Raw genomic sequence first — 24538 nt, forward strand, 5'->3', positions numbered from 1 at the left:
TCCACATGGCGACCGTCCATCACAACTTAATATTGATGGGTCATCTTGACATGTCACTTTAAACGGCGTCATATTATTGGGCCCTTATTGGACATGAGGTAAACACATGGGGGTTGCTTTGGAAGCAATTGGGCTCTACCTTTTGAGAATTATGGTTGGCTGATATTATTCGGGACCATAAGTTTGTCAATTGGACTCCATGTTCTCACTAAGGAAAAAGTTTCCCGTTTTCACTAGAGGGTGGTGAAATCGTTAAAATAGTGGGAGTGAGATTCATAAAATTAAATTCGCCTATTTTATGTCTTAGTAAATTGTTAAACAATCATTGATATATGTCTGTTTTTCTTTTCAGTATTTCATACAATGAATTCGCGAAATCCATTATTCTCGATCCTCGAACAAAACAAATTGACTGGCGCCAACTATACGGAATGGTTCCGGAAGTTGAAGATTGTCTTAACTTCGGAGAAAATGCTCTACGTGTTAGAGAAAGCACCTCCGAAGGAAGCACCAGCTGACATAAGTCCGAAGGAATTGGCCAAACTTGATGCATGGTGTGACCATGACATCAAGACCAAATGCTATATGCAAGCCTCGATGTCTGATGAACTCCAGAGGCGATTTGAGGACACGGTGAATGCTGCTGACATTCATGCGCAACTCAAGGAACTTTTTGGGGCTCAGTCGAGGGCTGAAAGGTTCGCTACTGTTAAGGAGTTGATGACGTGCCGCATGCGTGAAGGGACTTCGGTCCGTGATCATGGGGTACGAGTGATTTGGCTCATACAGAAGTTGGCGACCCTAGATTTGGTGTTGGAGCATGAACTCAATGTGGATTTATTGCTTCTGTCTCTTCCTTCTTCATTTGATGGATTTGTGATAAATTTTAATATGAACAAGATAGAGGCCACCCTTGAAGAGATGGTCAATATGCTCGTTACATATGAATCCACACTTAAGAAGGATAAGCCAGCTTTCTTGGTGGGCTCCTCATCTTCTGCGAAGAAGGGGCCAAGTATGAAGGGCAAGAAACGTTCTACCCCACCCAAGAAAGTCGAGCCCGAGAAGAAGCAAAAGACAAAGGCTTCAAACAATGGAAAATCCAAGGATGTTTGCCATTACTGCAAGAAGCCGGGTCATTGGAAGCGCAACTGCAAGGAATATCTTGAGCAGTTGGGAACTGCAAAGGGTATATTCTATATTGAAATAAACATGTCACTTAATACAACTTCTTGGGTATTGGATACCGGATGTGGATCTCACATTTGCAATGATTTGCAGGTGATGACAAGAAGTCGCAGGCTTAGAATGGGTGAGACCCAGCTGAGGCTCGGGAATGGTTCCAGAGTTGAAGCTACGGCCATTGGAGATGTTTGTTTGACTTTGCAGAACGGTTTTAAATTATTGTTAAGAGATGTTTTATTTGTGCCAGATTTAATTAAAAACATTATTTCTATTTCTATGCTTGATAGAGATGGTTATTCTTGCAATTTTGTGAATGGGATTTGCAATATTTACAAGAATGAATGTTTAATTGGAAATGGACAACTTGAAAACGATCTATACAACTTAAAACTAAAAGACGTTCCAGTGAATTATGTTGATAAACCGGCGACAACAAACAAAAGGAAAATCGATAGTCAAAACCCGCAAACCTTTGGCATGCTAGGCTAGGTCATATTTCCTCAAGGAGGATGAACAAGCTAGTGGGAGAGGGCATGTTTGATATGTCTGATATTAATTCTCTACCTACTTGTGAATCCTGCCTAAAAGGAAAAATGACTAAATCTCCTTTTAAGGGGAAACCTGAGCGTAGTCAGAATCTGTTGGATTTGATCCATACAGATGTTTGTGGTCCATTTAGAGTAGGGACTCAACATGGCCACACCTACTTCATTACCTTTACTGATGATTATTCAAGGTATGGGTATTTATATTTAATGAAATATAAGTCTGAAGCATTTGAAAAGTTCAAAGAATTCAGGGCTGAAGTAGAAAACAAGCTAGGTAAAAGTATTAAAGCACTTCGATCGGATCGAGGTGGAGAATACTTGAGTACCGAGTTTTTGGACTATCTGAAAGAGAATGGGATTCTCTCTCAGTGGACTCCTCCTATGACACCACAGCTTAATGGTGTATCGGAGCGTCGTAATCGAACTTTGTTGGACATGGTTCGATCTATGATGAGCTTCACTGAGCTTCCACCTTCGTTTTGGGGCTATGCGCTTGAAACGGCGGTATTGTTGTTGAACAACGTCCACACTAAAGCAGTGGACAAAACACCATACGAGTTATGGAATGGCAAAGCTCCTAAGTATTCGTACTTGAGGATTTGGGGATGTCCTGCTTACGTGAAGCGGACAGTGGGAGATAAGTTGGATAGTCGATCCAGCTTATGTTATTTTGTAGGGTATCCGAAGAATTCAATCGGATATTATTTCTATTATCCTGCTGAAACAAAGGTGTTTGTTTCTAGGAATGCCACCTTCTTGGAGAAGGAGTTCTTATTGGATAAGAAAGGCGAGATGATGGAACTCGAAGAAGTTCGAGAAGAACCCGAAATACAAAATAACGATCCTACACCTCAGGAACCATTGCTGGACACGCCTGCACCTAGAAGATCCGAAAGGACTTCTAGACCTCCAGTTCGATATGGTCTTCTTCTTGAAGGGGATCAAGATGAACCCGACATTGGATGTGATCCAAGAAACTTCAAGGAAGCAATTTCTGATGCGGATTCGAATTTATGGCTTGAAGCTATGCAGTCAGAATTGGATTCGATGCATACAAACCAAGTTTGGTCTTTAGTAGATCCTCCCGATGGAATTGTTCCAATAGGGTGTAAATGGATCTACAAGAGAAAGCTTGGGCCTGATGGTAAGGTATTGACCTACAAGGCGCGATTGGTGGCGAAAGGTTATACTCAAAGGCAAGGAGTTGACTATGATGAAACCTTTTCACCAGTTGCAATGTTCAAGTCCATAAGAATCCTGATTGCCATAGCTGCATGGTATGACTATGAGATATGGCAAATGGATGTGAAGACTGCTTTTCTTAATGGAGACATTAATGAAGAAATCTATATGAAGCAGCCTGAGGGGTACACATCCATGGGAAGCGAGCATAAGGTATGCAAGCTTCAGAGATCAATTTATGGTCTAAAACAAGCATCAAGAAGTTGGAACCAGAAATTTGATGAAACAATAAAAGATTTTGGTTTCATCAAGAACCCGGAGGAACCTTGCGTGTACAAGAAAGTAGTTAAGGATGCGGTGACATTCTTAGTACTTTATGTTGATGACATCCTACTCATTGGGAATGATGTAGGGATGTTGCAGTCAACAAAGATATGGTTATCAGGTAGATTTTCGATGAAGGATTTGGGAGAGGCATCCTACATTCTTGGGATACAGATCTATAGAGATAGGTCTAAGAGAATGATAGGACTCACTCAATCAACCTACATCGATACCATATTGAAACGGTTTTCAATGGATGGGTCCAAAAGAGGACATCTACCCATGTGTCATGGAGTTTCTCTATCCAAGTCTATGTGTCCCAAGACTGATGCAGAGATAGAGAATATGACACATGTACCATATGCGTCAGCTATAGGTAGTATCATGTATGGGATGATATCTACCAGACTGGATGTAGCATTTGCTCTGAGTGTCACGAGCAGATATCAGTCTAATCCTAGTCAAATGCATTGGAAAGCCGTGAAGGACATTCTTAAGTACTTGCGAAGGACTAAGAATATGTTCATGGTGTATGGAGGACGAGATCTCAAATTGGAAGGCTATACCGACTCTAGCTTCCAAAGTGATGTGGATGACTCGAAGTCAACCTCTGGATTTGTGTTCATGCTCAATGGCAGTGCTGTCTCTTGGAAGAGTTCCAAGCAGGACACCACAGCGGATTCCACCACTGAGGCTGAATACATTGCAGCATCAGCTGCTGCTAAAGAGGCCGTTTGGATGAGGAAGTTCGTCCAAGAGTTGGGCGTTATTCCTGAATTTGTTGGTCCAGTCCCGGTGTACTGTGACAACACGGGTGCCGTTGCTCAAGCAAAGGAACCAAGGTCTCATCAAAGATCCAAACACGTACTGAGGAAATACCACATAATCCGGGAGATTGTGGAAAGAGGAGACATCATTGTCGAACGAGTGGCCTCTGCAGACAATATCGCTGATCCGCTTACTAAGCCCTTGCCAGGACCATTGTTTGACAAACATCGCGAAGCAATGGGTCTACGTAGTATGACTAGTTGGCTATAGGGCAAGTGGGAGATTGTAAGAGTGGGTGCCCAGTGAGCCAACTGTGTGGCTATGGGCTTTGATGACTCTTTGTATAAACAATCTTTTGTTTAATATTATTTACACTTTTATTAATGGCAATGACTTTATATTACTTCATATTGTTATATTGTGATATACTATTGTTGTTTTGATAAAGACCTTGAATATACTATAGTGTATGTAAGATGTGGTAGAACATGGGGATGTCTATCATGAAATACATCTTATAGTCACTGTATATTCTAAAACCGTTCCTAGTCGATTGAGCCGTCCGATAATAAGGATAAGGATCGCTCGAGTTTGAGACTAGCATTTGCGATGCGGAGTACCACGTTTCATTGGTAGGGAACATGGAGATGTTCGAAGCATGCAAATGGATATTCATAGGATGAATAATCGAACTACCCTATCCGGACTTTCCAAGTGGTTATCACTTATCGAGTGGATAAAGTCCGCGGTTTTGGTTGTACACCATTAGTCCTTACGACTTGAAACATCATGGAGACTCTATATGCTAGTGCTGTGCTTTGACTCGTTTACCGACTCTATGGGGGTCATCAGGTGTCGAGATTGGGTACAGTTACGACACATATAGGAGTCAATGCATTGTTGTCAAGGATTCACCACATACTTGCGAGTGTGGATATCCTATGCGATCTGAGGAGATATTAGTGTGACAAATCTCTGGCCAGAGTACTTGATGTGATTTAAGAAATGGTTTCTTAGTAGCACATGCGATGTCACTAATTTGATCTTCAAGATGTATTGCATAGTTATCGAATCTTGAGCGACTCTCGATATACCAATGGTTGTTGATTCGATCGGGATATATGGATGAAGGGACCGTACTGTACGCTAACCAAAATCTACTGGTTCTTGTAGGCACTATCAGTGATACCTAGGGAATCATGGGGCGATGTTGCTAGGCGCTTTACCTTGATTCCGTTGGGCAAGTCGGAAAGTGTTGTTCCGAGTCACAAGGAGTTGTGAGCCCACGGCTAGCTGTATCCCTGAACCATTGAGGGTCACACAGTGTAATGGAGTTTTAATCCCCGTTGAGATAGTTAAATTTAAAGAGTTAAATTTAATGAACTAAGGAGTTGGACTTCTTAAATAAGAGTTAGGGAGTAGGATTTCCTAAAATGACATAGGGATGGACATTTTTGGAAACCACTGAATTCGGATTCAGGAAAATTTATTTTGACTTTAAAATGTGCAGAAATGGTTTCTGTGCACATTGGTGAAATTGGTTCATCGATCGGAGTCACGATGAATTTTATATTAATTTCTGAACGTGCGGGCTTTGCTTGTCGGGCCCTAGCTTATGACTAATGGGCCCTAAGGTGTTAGTGGCCTGCATTATAAATAAGTTATTGCAGTACAGAAATTACACACAACAGGTCATTATTTTTGAGACAGAAATTTCGAACCCTCCTCTCTCTCAAAAAGCAATCGGCCGACCCCTCCCTACCTCTGCCCGAGAAATTTCGGTCTGTGATTTTGAATCGCAGTCAGGAATAACGAATCAGATTCGTTTAATCTCTTCGCAGAAAACTTCTGATAGATTTTCTAGTGCAATCTATCAGAGGGATTTAAACCCCATTCGTGGACCTGATTGAAGGAGTTCATCAGTTCCTGGGAGATACAAGAAGCGCAGAGAAATCTGTGTGGTGTCCATTAATCTCGATTCGAGATTGAAGGTAAAATTTAATTAATTGTTATTTGAATTTTACACACACAATAATTTAATCGTTAAACGGTTGATACCCACACTATGGAATTGTTCCATAATAAAATTTTTAAACTTCCGCTGCACCGGGTATCAATCGTGATTGATCTGAACGCCAGTTATTTTCCCAACAGATTTTACCGAGCAGAGGGGAGAGGGGGTCGGCCACTTCAGAGAGAAAAATAGGGTTTTTTTTGAAAATTGTGACCTTATTGTGTGTAATTTCTGTACTGCAATAACTTATTTATAATGTAGGCCACTAACAGCTTAGGCCCATTAGTCATAAGTTCAAGCCCGACAAGCAAAGCCCGCATGTTCAGAAATTAATATAAAATTCATCGTGACTCCGATTGATAAACCGATTTTACCAATGTGCACAGAAACCATTTCTGCACCTTTTAAAGTCAAGATAAAATTTTCTGAATCCGAATTCAGTGGTTTCCAAAAATGTCCATCCCTATGTCATTTTAGGAAATCTTACTCCTCTACTCATAATTAAGAAGTCCAACTTCTTTGTTCATTAAATTTAACTCTTTAAATTTAACTATCTCAACGGGGATTAAAAATCCATTACACTGTGTGACCCTCAATGGTTCAGGGATACAGCTAGCCGTGGGCTCACAACTCCTTGTGACTCGGAACAACCATTTCCGACTTGCCCATCGAATCATGGTAAGAGCTCCTAGAAACATCGCCCCATGATTCCCTAGGTATCACTGATAGTGCCTACAAGAACCAATAGATTTTGGTTAGCGTACAGTACGGTCCCTTCATCCATATATCCCGATCGAATCAACAACCATTGGTATATCGAGAGTCGTTCGAGATTCGATAACTATGCAATACATCTTGAAGATCAAATAGTGACATCGCATGTGCTACTAAGAAACCATTTCTTAAACCACATCATGTACTCTGGCCAGAGATTCGTCACACTAATATCTCCTCAGATCGCATAGGATATCCACACTCGCAAGTATGTGGTGAATCCTTGACAACAAAGCATCAACTCCTATATGTGTTGTAACTGTACCCAATCCCGACACCTGATGACCCCAATAGAGTCGGTAAACGAGTCAAAGCACAGTACTAGCATATAGAGTCTCAATGATGTTTCAAGTAGTAAGGACTAATGGTGTACAACCAAAACCACGGACTATATCCACTCGATAAGTGATAACCACTTGGAAAGTCCGGATAGGGTAGTTCGATCATTCATCATATGAATATCCATTTGCATGCTTCGAACATCTCTATGTTCCTTACCAATGAAACGTGGTACTCCGCATCGCAAATGCTAGTCTCAAACTCGAGCGATCCTTATCCTTATTATCGGACGGCTCAATCGGCTAGGAACAGTTTAGAATATACAGTGACTATAAGATGTGTTTCATGATAGACATCTCCATGTTCTACCACATCTTACATACACTATAGTATATTCAAGGTCTTTATCAAAACAACAATAGTATATCACAATATAACAATATGAAGAAAGATAAAGTCATTGCCATTAATAAAAGTGTAAATAATATTAAACAAAAGATTGTTTATACAAAGAGTCATCAAAGCCCTTAGCCACAAGTTGGCTCACCGGGCACCCACTCTTTCAATCTCCCACTTTCCCTAAAGCCAACTAGTCATACTACGTAGACCCATTGCTTCGCGATGTTTGTCAAATAATGGTCCTGGCAAGGGCTTAGTAAGTGGATCAGCGATATTGTCTGCAGAGGCCACTCTTTCGACAGTGATGTCTCCTCTTTCCACAATCTCCCGGATGATGTGGTATTTCCTCAGTACGTGTTTGGATCTTTGATGAGACCTTGGTTCCTTTGCCTGAGCAACGGCACCCGTGTTGTCACAGTACACCGGGACTGGACCAACAACTTCAGGAATGACGCCCAACTCTTGGACGAAATTTCTCATCCAAACGGCCTCTTTAGCAGCAGCTGATGCTGCAATGTATTCTGCTTCAGTGGTGGAATCCGCTGTGGTATCCTGCTTGGAACTCTTCCAAGAGACAGCACCGCCATTGAGCATGAACACAAATCCAGAGGTTGAATTCGAGTCATCCACGTCACTTTGGAAGCTAGAGTCGGTATAGCCTTCCAATTTTAGTTCTCTTCCTCCATATACCATGAACATATTCTTAGTCCTTCGTAAGTACTTAAGAATGTCCTTCACGGCTTTTCAATGCATTTGACCGGGATTAGCTTGATATCTGCTCATGACACTCAGAGCAAATGCTACATCCGGTCTGGTAGATATCATCCCATACATGATACTACCTATGGCTGACGCATATGGTACATGTGTCATTTTCTCTATCTCTTCATCCGTCTTGGGACACATAGACTTGGATAGAGAAACTCCATGACACATGGGTAGATGTCCTCTCTTGGACCCATCCATTGAAAACCGTTTCAATATGGTGTCGATGTAGGTTGATTGAGTGAGTCCTATCATTCTCTTAGATCTATCTCTATAGATCTGTATCCCTAGAATATAGGATGCCTCACCCAAATCCTTCATCGAGAATCTACCTGATAACCATATCTTTGTTGACTGCAATATCCCTACATCATTCCCAATGAGTAGGATGTCATCAACATAAAGTACTAAGAATGTCACAGCATCCTTAACTACTTTCTTGTACACGCATGGTTCCTCCGGATTCTTGATGAAACCAAAATCTTTTATTGTTTCATCAAATTTCTGGTTCCAACTTCTTGATGCTTGTTTTAGACCATAAATTGATCTCTGATGCTTTCATACCTTATGCTCGCTTCCCATGGATGTGTACCCCTCAGGCTGCTTCATATAGATTTCTTCCTTAATGTCTCCATTAAGAAAAGCAGTCTTCACATCCATTTGCCATATCTCATAGTCATACCATGCAGCTATGGCAATAAGGATTCTTATGGACTTGAACATTGCAACTAGTGAAAAGGTTTCATCATAGTCAACTCCTTGTCTTTGAGTATAACCTTTTGCCACCAATCGCGCCTTGTAGGTCAATACCTTACCATCAGGCCCAAGCTTTCTCTTGTAGATCCATTTACACCCTATTGGAACAATTCCATCGGGAGGATCTACTAAAGACCAAACTTGGTTTGTATGCATCGAATCTATTTCCGACTACATAGCTTCAAGCCATAAATTTGAATCCGCATCAGAAATTGCTTCCTTGAAGTTTCTTGGATCACACCCAACATCGGGTTCATCTTGATCCCCTTCAAGAAGAAGACCATATAGAATAGGAGGTCTAGAAGTCCTCTCGGATCTTCTAGGTACGGGCGTGTCTATCAATGGTTCCTGAGGTGTAGGATCGTTATTTTGTATTTCGGGTTCTTCTCGAATTTCTTCGAGTTCCATCATCTCGCCTTTCTTATCCAATAAGAACTCCTTCTCCAAGAAGGTGGCATTCCTTGAAACAAACACCTTTGTTTCAGCAGGATAATAGAAATAATATCCGATTGAATTCTTCGGATACCCTACAAAATAACATAAGCTCGATCGGCTATCCAACTTATCTCCCACTGTCCGCTTCACGTAAGCAGGACATCCCCAATTCCTCAAGTACGAATACTTAGGAGCTTTGCCATTCCATAACTCGTATGGTGTTTTGTCCACTGCTATAGTGTGGACGTTGTTCAACAACAATACCTCCGTTTCAAGCGCATAGCCCCAAAACGAAGGTGGAAGCTCAGTGAAGCTCATCATGGACCGAACCATGTCCAACAAAGTTTGATTACGACGCTCCGATACACCATTAAGCTGTGGTGTCATAGGAGGAGTCCACTGAGAGAGAATCCCATTCTCTTTTAGATAGTCCAAAAACTCGGTACTTAAGTATTCTCCACCTCGATCCGATCGAAGTGCTTTAATACTTTTACCTAGCTTGTTTTTTACTTCAGCCTTGAATTCTTTGAACTTTTCATGTAGTAGCCCGTGCCCTAATTGAGTAATTAAAGGATTAATGCTAATTAATTGAATTAGGTATCGGACAGATCGGAAGCTCCGAAGGCACGATCGGAAGCTCCGAACAGGATCGGAAGCTCCGATGAGCGATCGGAGGCACCGATGTTATTACGTCAGGCATGACGTGTGGTTGGATCGGAAGCTCCGATCAGGACCGGAAGCTCCGATCACCCCTATCCGGAGTCATCAAGTGATATTTTGACACGTGGCAGATCAGGATCTTCGGAAGCTCCGATGACAGGATCGGACGTTCCGATCGAGGTTCGGACGTTCCGATCAAGGATCGGAAGTTCCGATCGTTGTCTATAAATAGAAGGCCGAGACTTCACTTTCATTTGCCAATTCCGAGTTCTCCTTTCCTTTCTAGTCCTTTTGGAGCTGTTCTAGTCTTCTTAGGCTTGGTCCGGAGGTCGGAGAGGCGTTCGGTAGTCGTAGCGGAGTCGTGCCCAAGTTCTGGAGGCATCGACATCAAAGGGCTAACGACGGACGAAGGTATAGCTTTTGCTCCCTATAAATATTTAGGAGTATGCAATAGCTTAGTTAAGGCTTTTAGAGCACTTTGATGATAGTGGTATCATTTGGCAGTGTAGAGCAGACTATAGGTGTGGACCTAGAGTTGGTAGAGCTTTCACTGTTTTGAGGTACGAAAGTACTGTTCGAGATATCCTGACTGAGTATGCATGTATTATGTGACTGCATGATTTATATGCCATGATATTATGCTGCATTCATTTGCATCTTGCTGTATCTCCTTCGAGATGTCTGTTAGTAGGGTTGTACCCTATCCTGTTAGTGGATGGACTTCCATCGATTTGGGTCCTGCGTATCCACGATTATCTCGGTATGGGAGCCACCTCCTGAAGCGACGGCACAGCGTGCTACATACCAGGGCCCGGTCTGTCTCTGTTATCTGATCCTTGACCTCGAGTCTATAGGGAGTTCACTTTGCATGCATGTATACTCATACTCTCGTACTGAGCATTGTATGCTCACGTCTCGTACTCTGTATTTTCTGGACACCTTCCATGGGACAGGTTTGCGATTGGACGAGGAGGGTGGATCCAGGAGGGGCTAGTCAGTGGTTGGCCAGCTGGAGCTTCGTCTAGGTTTTATTACTGTTATTGGTTTCCGCAGTTTTATTCTGATATCTGTTTAATTAAGTTAATTGCATGCCTAAGTTCTGTTTAGTTGGTGATCCGGGTAAGGGTCACTACATTTATGGTATCAGAGCATGCAAAAGATTTCTTGGGATTTAGTCTCATCTTGAGGTATTTTTTGTAGATGTCAAATCGTGACGACCAGAGTTCTCATGGCAGTGTTGGTGGGCGTTGGGGTGATGCCGACCGGGAGCCTCGTCGAGAACGGCGTCATCGTCATCATGACGACGAGCGTTTCACTGTGCGTCGATTCTTAGCTATGGGTCCCAAGCCCTTAGTTGGAGGTGAGTCTCCGAAGGATGCGGAGAACTGGTTAGACCGCATGGAGACGACTTTTCAGACTTTCCAATGCACCGATGAGCAGAAGATGGAGACCCTTGGCTATCTTCTGGATGGGCGTGCGCGCAGGTGGTGGAGGTTTACTTCTGCACCTTTTGTTGCGGCGAGAGGAGTGGCCACCTAGGCCGAGTTCCGCATAGCTTTCCAAAAGCGGTATTTTCCTCCTGCACTCCGACAGTCGAAGGCAGGCGAGCTACTGAGTCTGCGATAGGGAGCCATGTCTATCGATGAGTATCAGCAGAGGTTCTTTGATCTGTTATCCTATTGCCCCGAGATTGCTGATAGCTCAGAGATGAAGTATAATCTGTTCCTTCAGGGCCTTAACCCTGAGATCCATGACCGTGTGGCGGTTGGCGACGACATGTCCTATGAGGGCTTGGTGAGCCGTTGTCACCAGGCGGAGGACAGCATTCGGCGGAACAGGTCTTTCTCTCAGTCGAGGCCTGCTAGTTCTTTGGGTCACCGTGCCCAAACTTTCAAGAAGTCTGGATCTTCTTCTTCCTCTGGTTCTGGAGGTATTGTCCGTTATGGTAAGAAGGACAAGTGTGATCACTGTGGGAAGAACCATCCATCCGACAAGTGCCGCAGAGCTTCTGGAGCTTGTTTCCGTTGTGGAGAGACTGGTCATATCCGGAGGGATTGTCCACTGTCTGGGGGAGGCGGTTCTGGTTTTGGTTCAGGATCGGGTTCTCAGGCTACCGTACAGCAGAGGTCGCAGGGACAGTCTGCTGGGAGTTCTCATTTGAGGCCACGAGCTTCTGGCCAGGTGTTTGCCCTAAGACATGATCAGGCTGTGGAGGAGAATGAGAAAGTCATCGCAGGTACATTTATGCTTTATGGTATACCTGCTCTTGTACTTATTGACACTGGTGCATCTCATTCCTTCATTTCTGCACGTTTTGTTAAGAGGCATAAGTTACCATGCATTGCACTAGACGTAGTGATGTCTGTTTCTACTCCGACGGGCCAATCTGCTTTGGCTAAGCGTCTAGTGATGGGTTGCCCTTTAGAGTTCGAAGGGAACATTCTGTTAGCGAATCTCATGGTCCTGGCGATGGACGACTTTGATTGCATTCTGGGAATAGATGTGCTGACTACCTATCGAGCTTCAGTGGACTGCTATCAGAGATTAATACGCTTTCATCCGGAAGGGAGTGAGAGCTGGTTTTTCTATGGTGAGGGAGCGCGACCCCCGATGCCTTTGGTATCAGCTTTGAGAGCCTGTCGAGCTTTGGAGTCTGGCGGGGAAGGCTACCTTATCTATGCAGTTGATTTGTCCGCTGAGAGTATTGGGATAGAGAGCATTCCTGTTGTGGATGAATTTCCAGATGTGTTTCCTGATGAGATTCCGGGTTTTCCTCCTGCTAGGGAAGTCGAGTTTGGCATAGAGTTTATGCCGGGTACTTCGCCTATTTCTAGAGCACTGTATCGTCTGGCTCCGTCAGAGATGCGTGAGTTAAAGAATCAGCTACAGGATCTTTTGGACAAGGGGTACATTCGTCCTAGTGTATCTCCTTGGGGAGCTCCTGTTCTCTTCGTAAAGAAGAAGGATGGGTCGATGCGGCTGTGCATTGACTACCGGCAGCTGAATCGAGTGACTGTGAAGAACAAGTATCCGTTGCCTCGTGTTGATGACTTGTTTGACCAGCTGCAGGGCACATCAATTTACTCCAAGATTGACTTGAGATCTGGGTATCATCAGTTGAGAGTCCGTGATCAGGACGTAGCCAAGACAGCATTCCGTACTCGCTATGGGCATTACGAGTTCCTAGTGATGCCATTTGGTTTGACTAATGCGCCGGCTATATTCATGGATCTGATGAACCATGTCTTCAGGGAGTATTTGGACACGTTTGTCGTGGTCTTCATTGACGACATCCTGGTTTATTCGCGTAATACGGAAGAGCATGTTTCTCACTTGCGGTTGGTACTGCAGACTCTTCGAGATGAGCAATTGTACGCCAAGCTGAGCAAGTGTGAGTTCTGGATGGATAGAGTGGTTTTTCTTGGCCATATCATATCCAGGGAGGGGATTTCTGTTGATCCAAGCAAGATTGAAGCGGTACTTAATTGGTCGCGTCCGACGACAGTTGCTGAGATCCGTAGTTTTCTGGGTCTAGCAGGGTATTATCGTCGCTTCATTCTGAACTTCTCTCAGTTAGCTCGACCGTTGACGCAGCTTACCCGCAAGGGTGTGGATTTTGAGTGGTCCTCCGAGTGTGAGGAGAATTTCCGTGAGCTTCGACGACAATTGACTTCTGCGCCGGTGTTAGCATTACCGTCAGGATCTGGAGGGTATGTAGTTTACACGGATGCTTCTCTTCAGGGGTTAGGTTGTGTCCTGACTCAGAATGGGCATGTGATCGCATACGCTTCTAGACAGCTGAAGCTTCACGAGGACAACTACCCAGTCCATGATTTGGAATTGGCAGCCATTGTGTTCGCTTTAAAGATCTGGCGTCATTATCTTTATGGCGAGAAATTTGAGATCTTCACCGACCATAAGAGTCTCAAGTATTTGTTCACTCAGGCATAATTGAAAATGAGACAGAGACGTTGGATGGACTTGCTTAAGGACTATGATTGCAAGATTAAGTACCATCCGGGAGCTGCTAATCTCACCGCTGATGCTTTGAGTCGCAAGGTGCGACTATCCGCACTTCAGACTTGTTCGATGTCTAGTGCGATCTCTGACTGTTGTACTTCAGGTTTTACCTTCAAGCATAAGAAAGGTATGCAGAGTATCCAGATGTTTGCGATATTATCTGAGCCAGCCTTGTATTCGCGGATCCGAGATGCTCAGATGTCTGATTCAAAGACCCAGCATTTAGCTCGTCTAGCTAACGAGGGTAGCTCGTCTGGATTTCATTATCAGTCAGATGGCTTTCTGTGTTTGTCTGGTAGGCTTGTGATTCCACAGGATGAAGAGTTGCGAGAGGAGATTTTATCTCAGGCACATCGCACTAAGTTGAGTATTCATCCAGGGAGCAACAAGATGTACAAGGATCTACGTACTCGTTTCTGGTGGAAGGGAATGAAACGCAGTGTTTATCAGTTTTTTTTGAGATGTTTGGTGTGTCAACGGGTCAAGGCAGAGCACCGACGACCTGGAGGATTGCTTCACAGTCTGCCTATTCCTGAATGGAAATGGGAGTTTATCACTATGGACTTTGTGACCCATTTGCCGGTATCCCCGAGGAACTGTGATGCTATCTGGGTTGTGGTAGACCGACTCACCAAGTCAGCGCATTTCATTGCCTATAGCCGAGAGTACTCTGTGGATCGCATGGCACGGATGTACATTCAGGAGATCGTCCGACTTCATGGAGTGCCTGTGAGCATTGTCAGTGATCGGGACCCCAGGTTTACTTCTAGATTTTGGGGGAGTGTTCAGCGTGCGATGGGTACTACTCTCAGTTTGACTACAGCCTATCATCCAGAGACTGATGGTCAGTCAGAGCGCACTATCCGTACGTTAGAGGATATGCTTAGAGCGTGCGTCATGGATTTTGGTTCAGCCTGGCAGGATCATTTGTCGTTGATCGAGTTCGCTTACAACAACAGCTATCACACTAGTATTGGGATGGTACCTTTTGAAGCGTTGTATGGGCGTCGTTGTCGTACTCCACTCTTCTGGGAAGAAGTGGGGGAGAGACAGGCTGAAGGACCGGAGTTTATCCAGCAGGCGATAGACATTGTTGATCAGATCAAGAAACGGATTAAGACTGCACAGGATCGTCAGGCCAGCTATGCTAATATCAGGCGTAGGCCCTTGCAGTTCGAGGTCGGGGAGAAAGTATTTCTGAGAGTGTCACCTTTCCGCAAGATTCTCAGATTTGGCCTTAAGGGCAAGTTGTCTCCCAGATTTATCGGTCCGTTTGAGATCTTGGAGAGTATTGGCGATTTGGCTTATCGACTAGCATTGCCACCGCATCTATCCAGCATTCACGACGTGTTCCACGTATCTCTGTTGCGACGGTATGTGGCGGATGAATCTCATATTCTGCAGCGATCTGAGGTTTAGGTAGACAAGGATTTGACTTATGTTGAGAAACCTCTTCGCATCCTTGATTATAAGGATAAGGTTTTACGGAACAAAGTCATTCCTTTGGTTTTAGTTCAGTGGCAGCGCCGAGGCACTGAGGAAGCTACTTGGGAGCTTGAGGACAGGATGCGTAAAGACCATCCTGAGTTGTTTTGATTTCATTCTTTAAGTTGTATTCAGTTGCAAACTCTGTAAAAGTTTGATTTGAATAAAGAATGTTCTGATTTCTGTATTTGCATTCGGTACTTAAGATCTGATTTCGGGGACGAAATATCTTAAGTGGGGGAGAATGTAGTAGCCCGTGCCCTAATTGAGTAATTAAAGGATTAATGCTAATTAATTGAATTAGGTATCGGACGGATCGGAAACTCCGAAGGCACGATCGGAAGCTCCGAACAGGATCGGAAGCTCCGATGAGCGATCGGATGCACCGATGTTATTACGTCAGGCATGACGTGTGGTTGGATCGGAAGCTCCGATCAGGACTGGAAGCTCCGATCACCCCTATCCGGAGTCATCAAGTGATATTTTGACATGTGGCAGTTCAGGATCTTCGGAAGCTCCGAGGACAGGATCGGACGTTCCGATCGAGGTTCGGACGTTCCGATCAAGGATCGGAAGTTCCGATCGTTGTCTATAAATAGAAGGCCGAGACTTCACTTTCATTTGCCAATTCCGAGTTCTCCTTTCCTTTCTAGTCCTTTTGGAGATGTTCTAGTCTTCTTAGGCTTGGTCCGGAGGTCGAAGAGGCGTTCGGTAGTCGTAGCGGAGTCGTGCCCAAGTTCTGGAGGCATCGACATCAAAGGGCTAACGACGGACGAAGGTATAGCTTTTGCTCCCTATAAATATTTAGGAGTATGCAATAGCTTAGTTAAGGCTTTTAGAGCACTTTGATGATAGTGGTATCATTTGGCAGTGTAGAGCAGACTATAGGCGTGGACCTAGAGTTGGTAGAGCTTTCACTGTTTTGAGGTACGAAAGTACTGTTCGAGATATCCTGACTGAGTATGCATGTATTATGTGACTGCATGATTTATATGCCATGATATTATGCTGCATTCATTTGCATCTTGCTGTATCTCCTTCAAGATGTCTGTTAGTAGGGTTGTACCCTATCCTGTTAGTGGATGGACTTCCATCGATTTGGGTCCGGCGTATCCACGATTATCTCGGTATGGGAGCCACCTCCTGAAGCGACGGCACAGCGTGCTACATACCAGGGCCCGGTCTGTCTCTGTTATCTGATCCTTGACCTCGAGTCTATAGGGAGTTCACTTTGCATGCATGTATACTCATACTCTCGTACTGAGCGTTGTATGCTCACGTCTCGTACTCTGTATTTTCTGGACACCCTATTCCATGGGACAGGTTTGCGATTGGACGAGGAGGGTGGATCCAGGAGGGGCTAGTCAGTGGTTGGCCAGCTGGAGCTTCGTCTAGGTTTTATTACTGTTATTGGTTTCCGCAGTTTTATTCTGATATCTATTTAATTAAGTTAATTTCATGCCTAAGTTCTGTTTAGTAGGTGATCCGGGTAAGGGTCACTACATTTCAAATGCTTCAGACTTATACTTCATTAAATATAAATACCCATACCTCGAATAATCATCAGTAAAGGTAATGAAGTAGGTGTGGTCATATTGAGTACCAACTCTAAATGGACCACAAACATCTGTATGGATCAAATCCAACAGATTTTGACTACGCTCAGGTTTCCCCTTAAAAGGAGATTTAGTCATTTTTCCTTTCAGGCAGGATTCACAAGTAGGTAGAGAGTTAATATCAGACATATCAAACATGCCCACTCCCACTAGCTTGTTCATCCTCCTTGAGGAAATATGACCTAGCCTAGAGTGCCAAAGGTTTGCCGGGTTTTGGCTATCGATTTTCCTTTTGTTTGTTGTTGCCGGTTTATCAACATAATTTATTGGAACGTCTTTTAGTTTTAAGTTGTATAGATCGTTTTCAAGTTGTCCATTTCCAATTAAATATTCATTCTTGTAAATATTGCAAATCCCATTCACAAAATTTTAAGAATAACCATCTCTATCAAGCATAAAAACAGAAATAATGTTTTTAATCAAATCCGGAACAAATAAAACATCTCTTAAAAGTAACTTAAAACCGTTCTGCAAAATTAAATAAACATCTCCCACGTCTTTAGCTTCAACTCTGGAACCATTTCCGAGCCTCAGCTGGGTCTCACCCATTCTAAGCCTGCGACTTCTTGTCATCACCTGCAAATCATTGCAAATGTGAGATCCACGTCCGGTATCCAATACCCAAGAAGTAGTATTAAGTGAAACATTTATTTCAATATAGAACATACCCTTCGCAGTTCGCAACTGCTCTAGATATTCCTTGTAGTTACGCTTCCAATGACCGGGCTTCTTGCAGTAATGGCAAACATCCTTGGATTTTTCCATGTTTGAAGCCTTTGTCTTGTACTTCTTCTCGGGTTCGATTTTCTTGGGTGGGGCAGAACGTTTCTTACCCTTTGTACTTGGCCCCTTCTTAGCAGAAGAAGAGGAGCCCACCAAGAAAGCCGGTTTATCCTTCTTTAATGTGGATTCATATGTCACAAGCATATTGACCATCTCTTCAAGGGAGGCCTCTATCTTGTTCATATTGAAATTCACCACAAATCCGTCAAACGAAGAAGGAAGAGACAGAAGTAGTAAGTCCACGTTGAGTTCATGCTCCAACACCAAATCAAGGGTTACCAACTTCTGTATGAGCCAAATCACTCGTACCCCATGATCACGGACCGAAGTCCCTTCACGCATGCGACACGTCATTAGCTCCTTTACAGTAGCGAACCTTTCAGCCCTCGATTGAGCCCCAAAAAGTTCCTTGAGTTGTACGTGAATGTCAGCAGCATTCACGGTGTCCTCAAATCGCCTCTGGAGTTCATCAGACATCGAGGCTTGCATATAGCATTTGGTCTTGATATCATGGTCCCACCATGTATCAAGTTTGGCTAACTCTTCCGGACTTACGTCAGCTGGTGCTTCCTTCGGAGGTGATTTTTCTAACACGTAGAGCATCTTCTCCGAAGTCAAGACAATCTTCAACTTACGGAACCATTCCGTATAGTTTGCGCCAGTCAACTTATTTTGTTCGAGGATCGAGAAAAGTGGATTACGCGAATTCATCTTATGAAATACTGAAAAGAAACAGACAAATATCAGTGATTGTTTAAGCAATTTACTAAGACATAAAATAGGCGAAATTTATTTTATGAATCTCACTCCCACTATTTTAACGATTTCACTACCCTCTAGTGAAAACGGGAAACTGTTTTCCTTAGTGAGAACATGGAGTCCAATTGACAAACTATGGTCCCGAATAATATCAGCCAACCATAATTTTCAAAAGGTAGAGCCCAATTGCTTCCAAAGCAACCTCCATGTTTTTACCTCATGTCCAATAAGGGCCCAATAATATGACGCCGTTTATTGTGACATGTCAAGATGACCCATCAATATTAAGTTGTGATGGACGGTCGCCATGTGGATCCCCCAATAATATGAGCCGATCCCATGGGAGTTCCACCCAACTTACAACATGTGTCGATCCAATGTACAGCTTTCCGACGAACGGGCCCCCCCAATAATATGAGCCGGACCGTATCCGCGGGTAGCATCTCATACATTGATCGTTGATGGAAGGTAGGAACATTTAAACAAATTTAAATTTCCTTTATTTATCTTGATATCAATTTTAAATCATATTTAAAATGAGGGATTTTAATTATAAAAATTTGTCTCATCATTTTTAAAATTTTGTATGCTTGTCGGATTCACACAATTTTGTCTAAAACATGCATACAACTATAATATCACATATTATATAGGATGATCGATTCCATTTCTAATCGACCCGTGGTTGCCAATCACGAGTCTTAGTCCAATCCTAGGTAATATGCAGTATGCAATGCAATCCTATTACATTGAGCTTCCAATTTACATTTCTTCTGTCTTTATTGTCTGCTGGGCCCACCACCGTCTTCAAATCTTGATCTCCCACTAAATCTAATGTATTTACAATAAATAACAATGACAAGTAGGGGATACATTTTTAAGGGGTGGGAACGGGCCATAAACCAAGCCCACTTTTATTACATATGACAATTCATATTGGGTCATAAACCAGGCCCATTAATAAAACCAACAACAATAAAAACAAATGTAAATTCCTAACATACACCTACAAAATTTGTCATGGCAATCGATCATACTTATCCAATAACATTCAATTCAAAATTAATTTATTGGATAACATGCAATGGTAATTTGAATTTAAAAGGATAAAATCATATTTCATACATAAAATCTTATTTTATATACAAAATCATATTTTATCTTTTTATCAAATAAAATCATATTTTATCTATAAAATCCAATTTTATACATAAAATCATATTTTACTCAATATATCCATAAGATCATATCTTATCATCAATTGTACCAAAAATAATTAATTTCAAAATTCAATTTAACGGATAAAATATTTAATTTTTCCAAAAATTCAAATTTATCCAAAAAACAATTTTAAAATTTTCGGACTCGAACAATTCGATCCGACGCCTCGTGGACCAATCAAAAACAATTTTCGATCGGACCAAAAATAGAATTTTAACATATTAAAATTTAATTTAAAAATTAAAAAATTAATTTTTCCCGCGGGCCGCCCGGGACATTCCCGGGCTGCCCGCGCCCTAATGGGTTCGGGCCGGGCAGCGACGATCGCTGCCCTGGGCAGCGCCGAGCGCTGCCTGGGCGCTGCGCTGGGCAGCGACCTTCGCTGAGGGTTTTTGCCCGAAAAAAAAAAAAATTTATTTTTAAAATATTTATTTTGTTCAAAAACCGAGGCCTAAAAAATTTTTGTACAATCGATTAATTTAATCGCTTGATCTGAGAAACCTGGCTTTGATACCACTTTTGGAGAACGCGGCGATCAGATCAATTAGGATTGATACCCGGTGCAGCGGAAGTTTAAAATGTTTGTATGGAACGATTCCATAATAGGTATCAACCTTACGATTAAATTGTGTGTGTGTAAAAATTAAATAACGATTATAAATTTTTACCTCAATCTCGAATCGAGATTTTGGACACCAACAGATTGCTCTGCTCTTGTTGTATATCCCTGGAACTGATGGACGAACTGTTCTTCAATCAGGTCCACGAACGGATATTTAATCCCTCTGATAGATTGCACTAGAAAATCTATCAGAAGTTTCTACGAAGAGATTAACGAATTTGATCCGTTAAACCAGACTGCAATTCAAAATTCACAGACTGGATTTTACCGAGTAGAGGGGAGAGGGGGTCGGCCACTTCAGAGAGAAAAATAGGGTTTTTTTCGAAAATTGTGACCTTATTGTGTGTAATTTCTGTACTGCAATAACTTATTTATAATGTAGGCCACTAACAGCTTAGGGCCCATTAGTCATAAGTTCAAGCCCGACAAGCAAAGCCCGCATGTTCAGAAATTAATATAAAATTCATCGTGACTCCGATTGATAAACCGATTTCACCAATGTGCACAGAAACCATTTCTGCACCTTTTAAAGTCAAGATAAATTTTTCTGAATCCGAATTCAGTGGTTTCCAAAAATGTCCATCCCTATGCCATTTTAGGAAATCTTACTCCTCTACTCATAATTAAGAAGTCCAACTTCTTTGTTCATTAAATTTAACTCTTTAAATTTAACTATCTCAACGGGGATTAAAAATCCATTACACTGTGTGACCCTCAATGGTTCAGGGATACAGCTAGCCGTGGGCTCACAACTCCTTGTGACTCGGAACAACCATTTCCGACTTGCCCATCGAATCATGGTAAGAGCGCCTAGCAACATCGCCCCATGATTCCCTAGGTATCACTGATAGTGCCTACAAGAACCAATAGATTTTGGTTAGCGTACAGTACGGTCCCTTCATCCATATATCCCGATCGAATCAACAACCATTGGTATATCAAGAGTCGTTCGAGATTCGATAACTATGCAATACATCTTGAAGATCAAATAGTGACATCGCATGTGCTACTAAGAAATCATTTCTTAAACCACATCATGTACTTTGGCCAGAGATTCGTCACACTAATATCTCCTCAGATCGCATAGGATATCCACACTCGCAAGTATGTGGTGAATCCTTGACAACAAAGCATCGACTCCTATATGTGTTGTAACTGTACCCAATCCCGACACCTGATGACCCCAATAGAGTCGGTAAACAAGTCAAAGCACAGTACTAGCATATAGAGTCTCAATGATGTTTCAAGTAGTAAGGACTAATGGTGTACAACCAAAACCGCGGACTATATCCACTCGATAAGTGATAACCACTTGGAAAGTCCGGATAGGGTAGTTCGATCATTCATCATATGAATATCCATTTGCATGCTTCGAACATCTCTATGTTCCTTACTAATGAAACGTGGTACTCCGCATCGCAAATGCTAATCTCAAACTCGAGCGATCCTTATCCTTATTATCGGACGGCTCAATCGACTAGGAACAGTTTAGAATATACAGTGACTATAAGATGTGTTTCATGATAGACATCTCCATGTTCTACCACATCTTACATACACTATAGTATATTCAAGGTCTTTATCAAAACAACAATAGTATATCACAATATAACAATATGAAGAAAGATAAAGTCATTTCCATTAATAAAAGTGTAAATAATATTAAACAAAAGATTGTTTATACAAAGATTCATCAAAGCCCTTAGCCACAAGTTGGCTCACCGGGCACCCACTCTTTCAGATCAAGAAGAACGTTCCATTCCACTGGGGCGAGGAGCAAGAGAAGTCTTTTGATATTATTAAGCAAAAATTAATTAATGCTCCTTTACTTGTTTTACCTGATTTTTCTAATACCTTTGATATTGAATGTGATGCATCAGGTATAGGGATTGGAGGCGTCTTGATGCAGGGTGGGCGAGCAGTTGCATACTTCAGTGAAAAGCTAAGTGGAGCAGCATGGAATTATCTTACCTACGATAAGGAATTCTATGCCTTGGTTTGTGTGCTTGAGACTTGGCAGCACTATTTGAGGCCAAAAGAATTTGTGATTCATACGGATCATGAGTCTTTGAAGCATCTCAAAGGACAACAAAAGCTGAATAAGAGACATGCCAAGTGGGTGGCGTTTGTAGAAACTTTTCCCTATGTTATCAAGTATAAGCAAGGGAAGGAAAATGTGGTAGCGGATGCTCTATCACGAATGTATGTACTTTTATCTACTCTAGATTCTAAATTCTTAGGATTTGAGTATGTGAAAGAGTTATATCCTAGTGATCTTGATTTTGGTGAGATGTACGCGTCATGTTTGCATGGTCCAAAAGATAAATTCTTCATACATGATGGGTATTTGTTTAAGGAGGATAAGTTGTGTGTTTCTAAGTCATCTATTCGTGAATTACTTGTTAAGGAATCACATGGGGGTGGTTTAATGGGGCATTTTGGAGTGGCTAAAACTTATGGAGTTTTGCATGAACATTTTTATTGGCCACATATGAAGCATGATGTTGAGAGAATTTGCGAAAGATGTGTGACTTGTAGGAAAGCGAAGTCTAGACAACAACCACATGGTTTGTATACTCCACTTCCTGTTCCTAGTGAACCGTGGGTAGATATCTCTATGGACTTTGTTTTAGGACTACCAAGGTCTAAGAAGGGGAGGGATTCAATTTTTGTAGTGGTTGATAGATTTTCTAAAATGTCTCATTTTATTGCGTGTCATAAATCTGATGATGCATCTCATGTTGTGGACTTGTTCTTTAATGAAATTGTTAGATTGCATGGCATGCCTCGGAGTATTGTGTCTGATAGAGATACTCGTTTCTTGAGCTACTTTTGGAAAACGTTATGGTGCAAACTTGGTACTAAATTACTTTTTTCGACTACATGTCATCCCCAAACGGATGGTCAAACTAAAGTTGTTAATAGAACGTTAGGAACTTTGTTGCGTACTATAATTAAAAAGAATTTGAAGAATTGGGAGGAATGTTTGCCATTTGTTGAGTTTGCATATAATCGTAGTGTGCATTCTACTACAAATTTTTCATCTTTTGAAATTGTGTATGGTTTTAATCCTTTAACCCCGTTGGATTTGATGTCTTTACCTATGAGTGAAAGGGTTAACATGGATGGTAAGAAAAAGGCGTAATTTGTGAGAAATTTACATGAAAAAGTGAAGGCGAACATTGAGAAAAAGAATTTGCAGTATACAAAGCAAGCAAATAAGGGAAAGAAGAGAGTTGTGTTTGAACCAGGAGATTGGGTGTGGTTGCATTTGAGGAAAGAGCGGTTTCCTGAAAAACGGCGCTCCAAGCTTCTACCTAGAGGCGATGGACCGTTTCAAGTATTAGAGCGCATCAACGACAACGCCTACAAATTAGATTTTCCAGGTAAGTATAATGTCAGTGCTACTTTCAATGTTTCTGACTTATCTCCGTTTGATGTATGTGATGAACAAGATTTGAGGACAAATCCTTTTCAAGAAGGGGAGGATGATGCGATCATGGATGGCTCGCATGCTGATAAAGTGACTAAGGATCTGTTGGAGATGCCACGAGGACCGGTTACGAGAGGCCGAGCTCAAAAGTTCTAGGAAGCACTTCAATCCTTGATGTTGAAGTCGCAAGAGGTAGTTATCACCTTATTGAGGTCAGAGGAGGTCAAGAAAGTGAAGAAATTGAAGACCTTGTTCGCAGCCCAGGCGCGCCCGTGCCCCAGACTCGCGCGCCCGCGCCCTTATTTTGCGAAGAAGAAGCGCGCCCGCGCCCCTTGATCGCGCGCCCGCGCTTACGGATGCCAAATTGACGAAGAATTGTGCGAGCTCTCGGCGCGCCCGCGCCTTGCCCTGCGCAACAAAGGCGCGCCCGCGCCTAGCCCTAGCGCGCCCACCCCAATTATTTTACATGCACCGAAGGTGTTTTGTGTGTGTGTTCGGGATTTTTAATAT

At 42.5% G+C, this 24538-nt stretch overlaps 1 protein-coding gene across 1 annotated transcript in view; it reads left to right on the forward strand.

Annotated features, from left to right (window-relative positions):
- The window catches only part of LOC140889316 (uncharacterized), a 44787-nt gene extending 22306 nt beyond the window's left edge, over positions 1–22481 (forward strand). The window contains exon 6 of the mRNA XM_073297034.1: positions 22476–22481. Within this exon, the coding sequence (XP_073153135.1) occupies positions 22476–22481 (6 nt within the window). The remainder of the gene's footprint in view (positions 1–22475) is intronic.
- The last annotated feature ends 2057 nt before the right edge of the window (positions 22482–24538 follow it).

The sequence above is a fragment of the Henckelia pumila genome, chromosome 3, assembly GCF_033568475.1.
Source record: "Henckelia pumila isolate YLH828 chromosome 3, ASM3356847v2, whole genome shotgun sequence".
NCBI lineage: Eukaryota > Viridiplantae > Streptophyta > Magnoliopsida > Lamiales > Gesneriaceae > Henckelia > Henckelia pumila.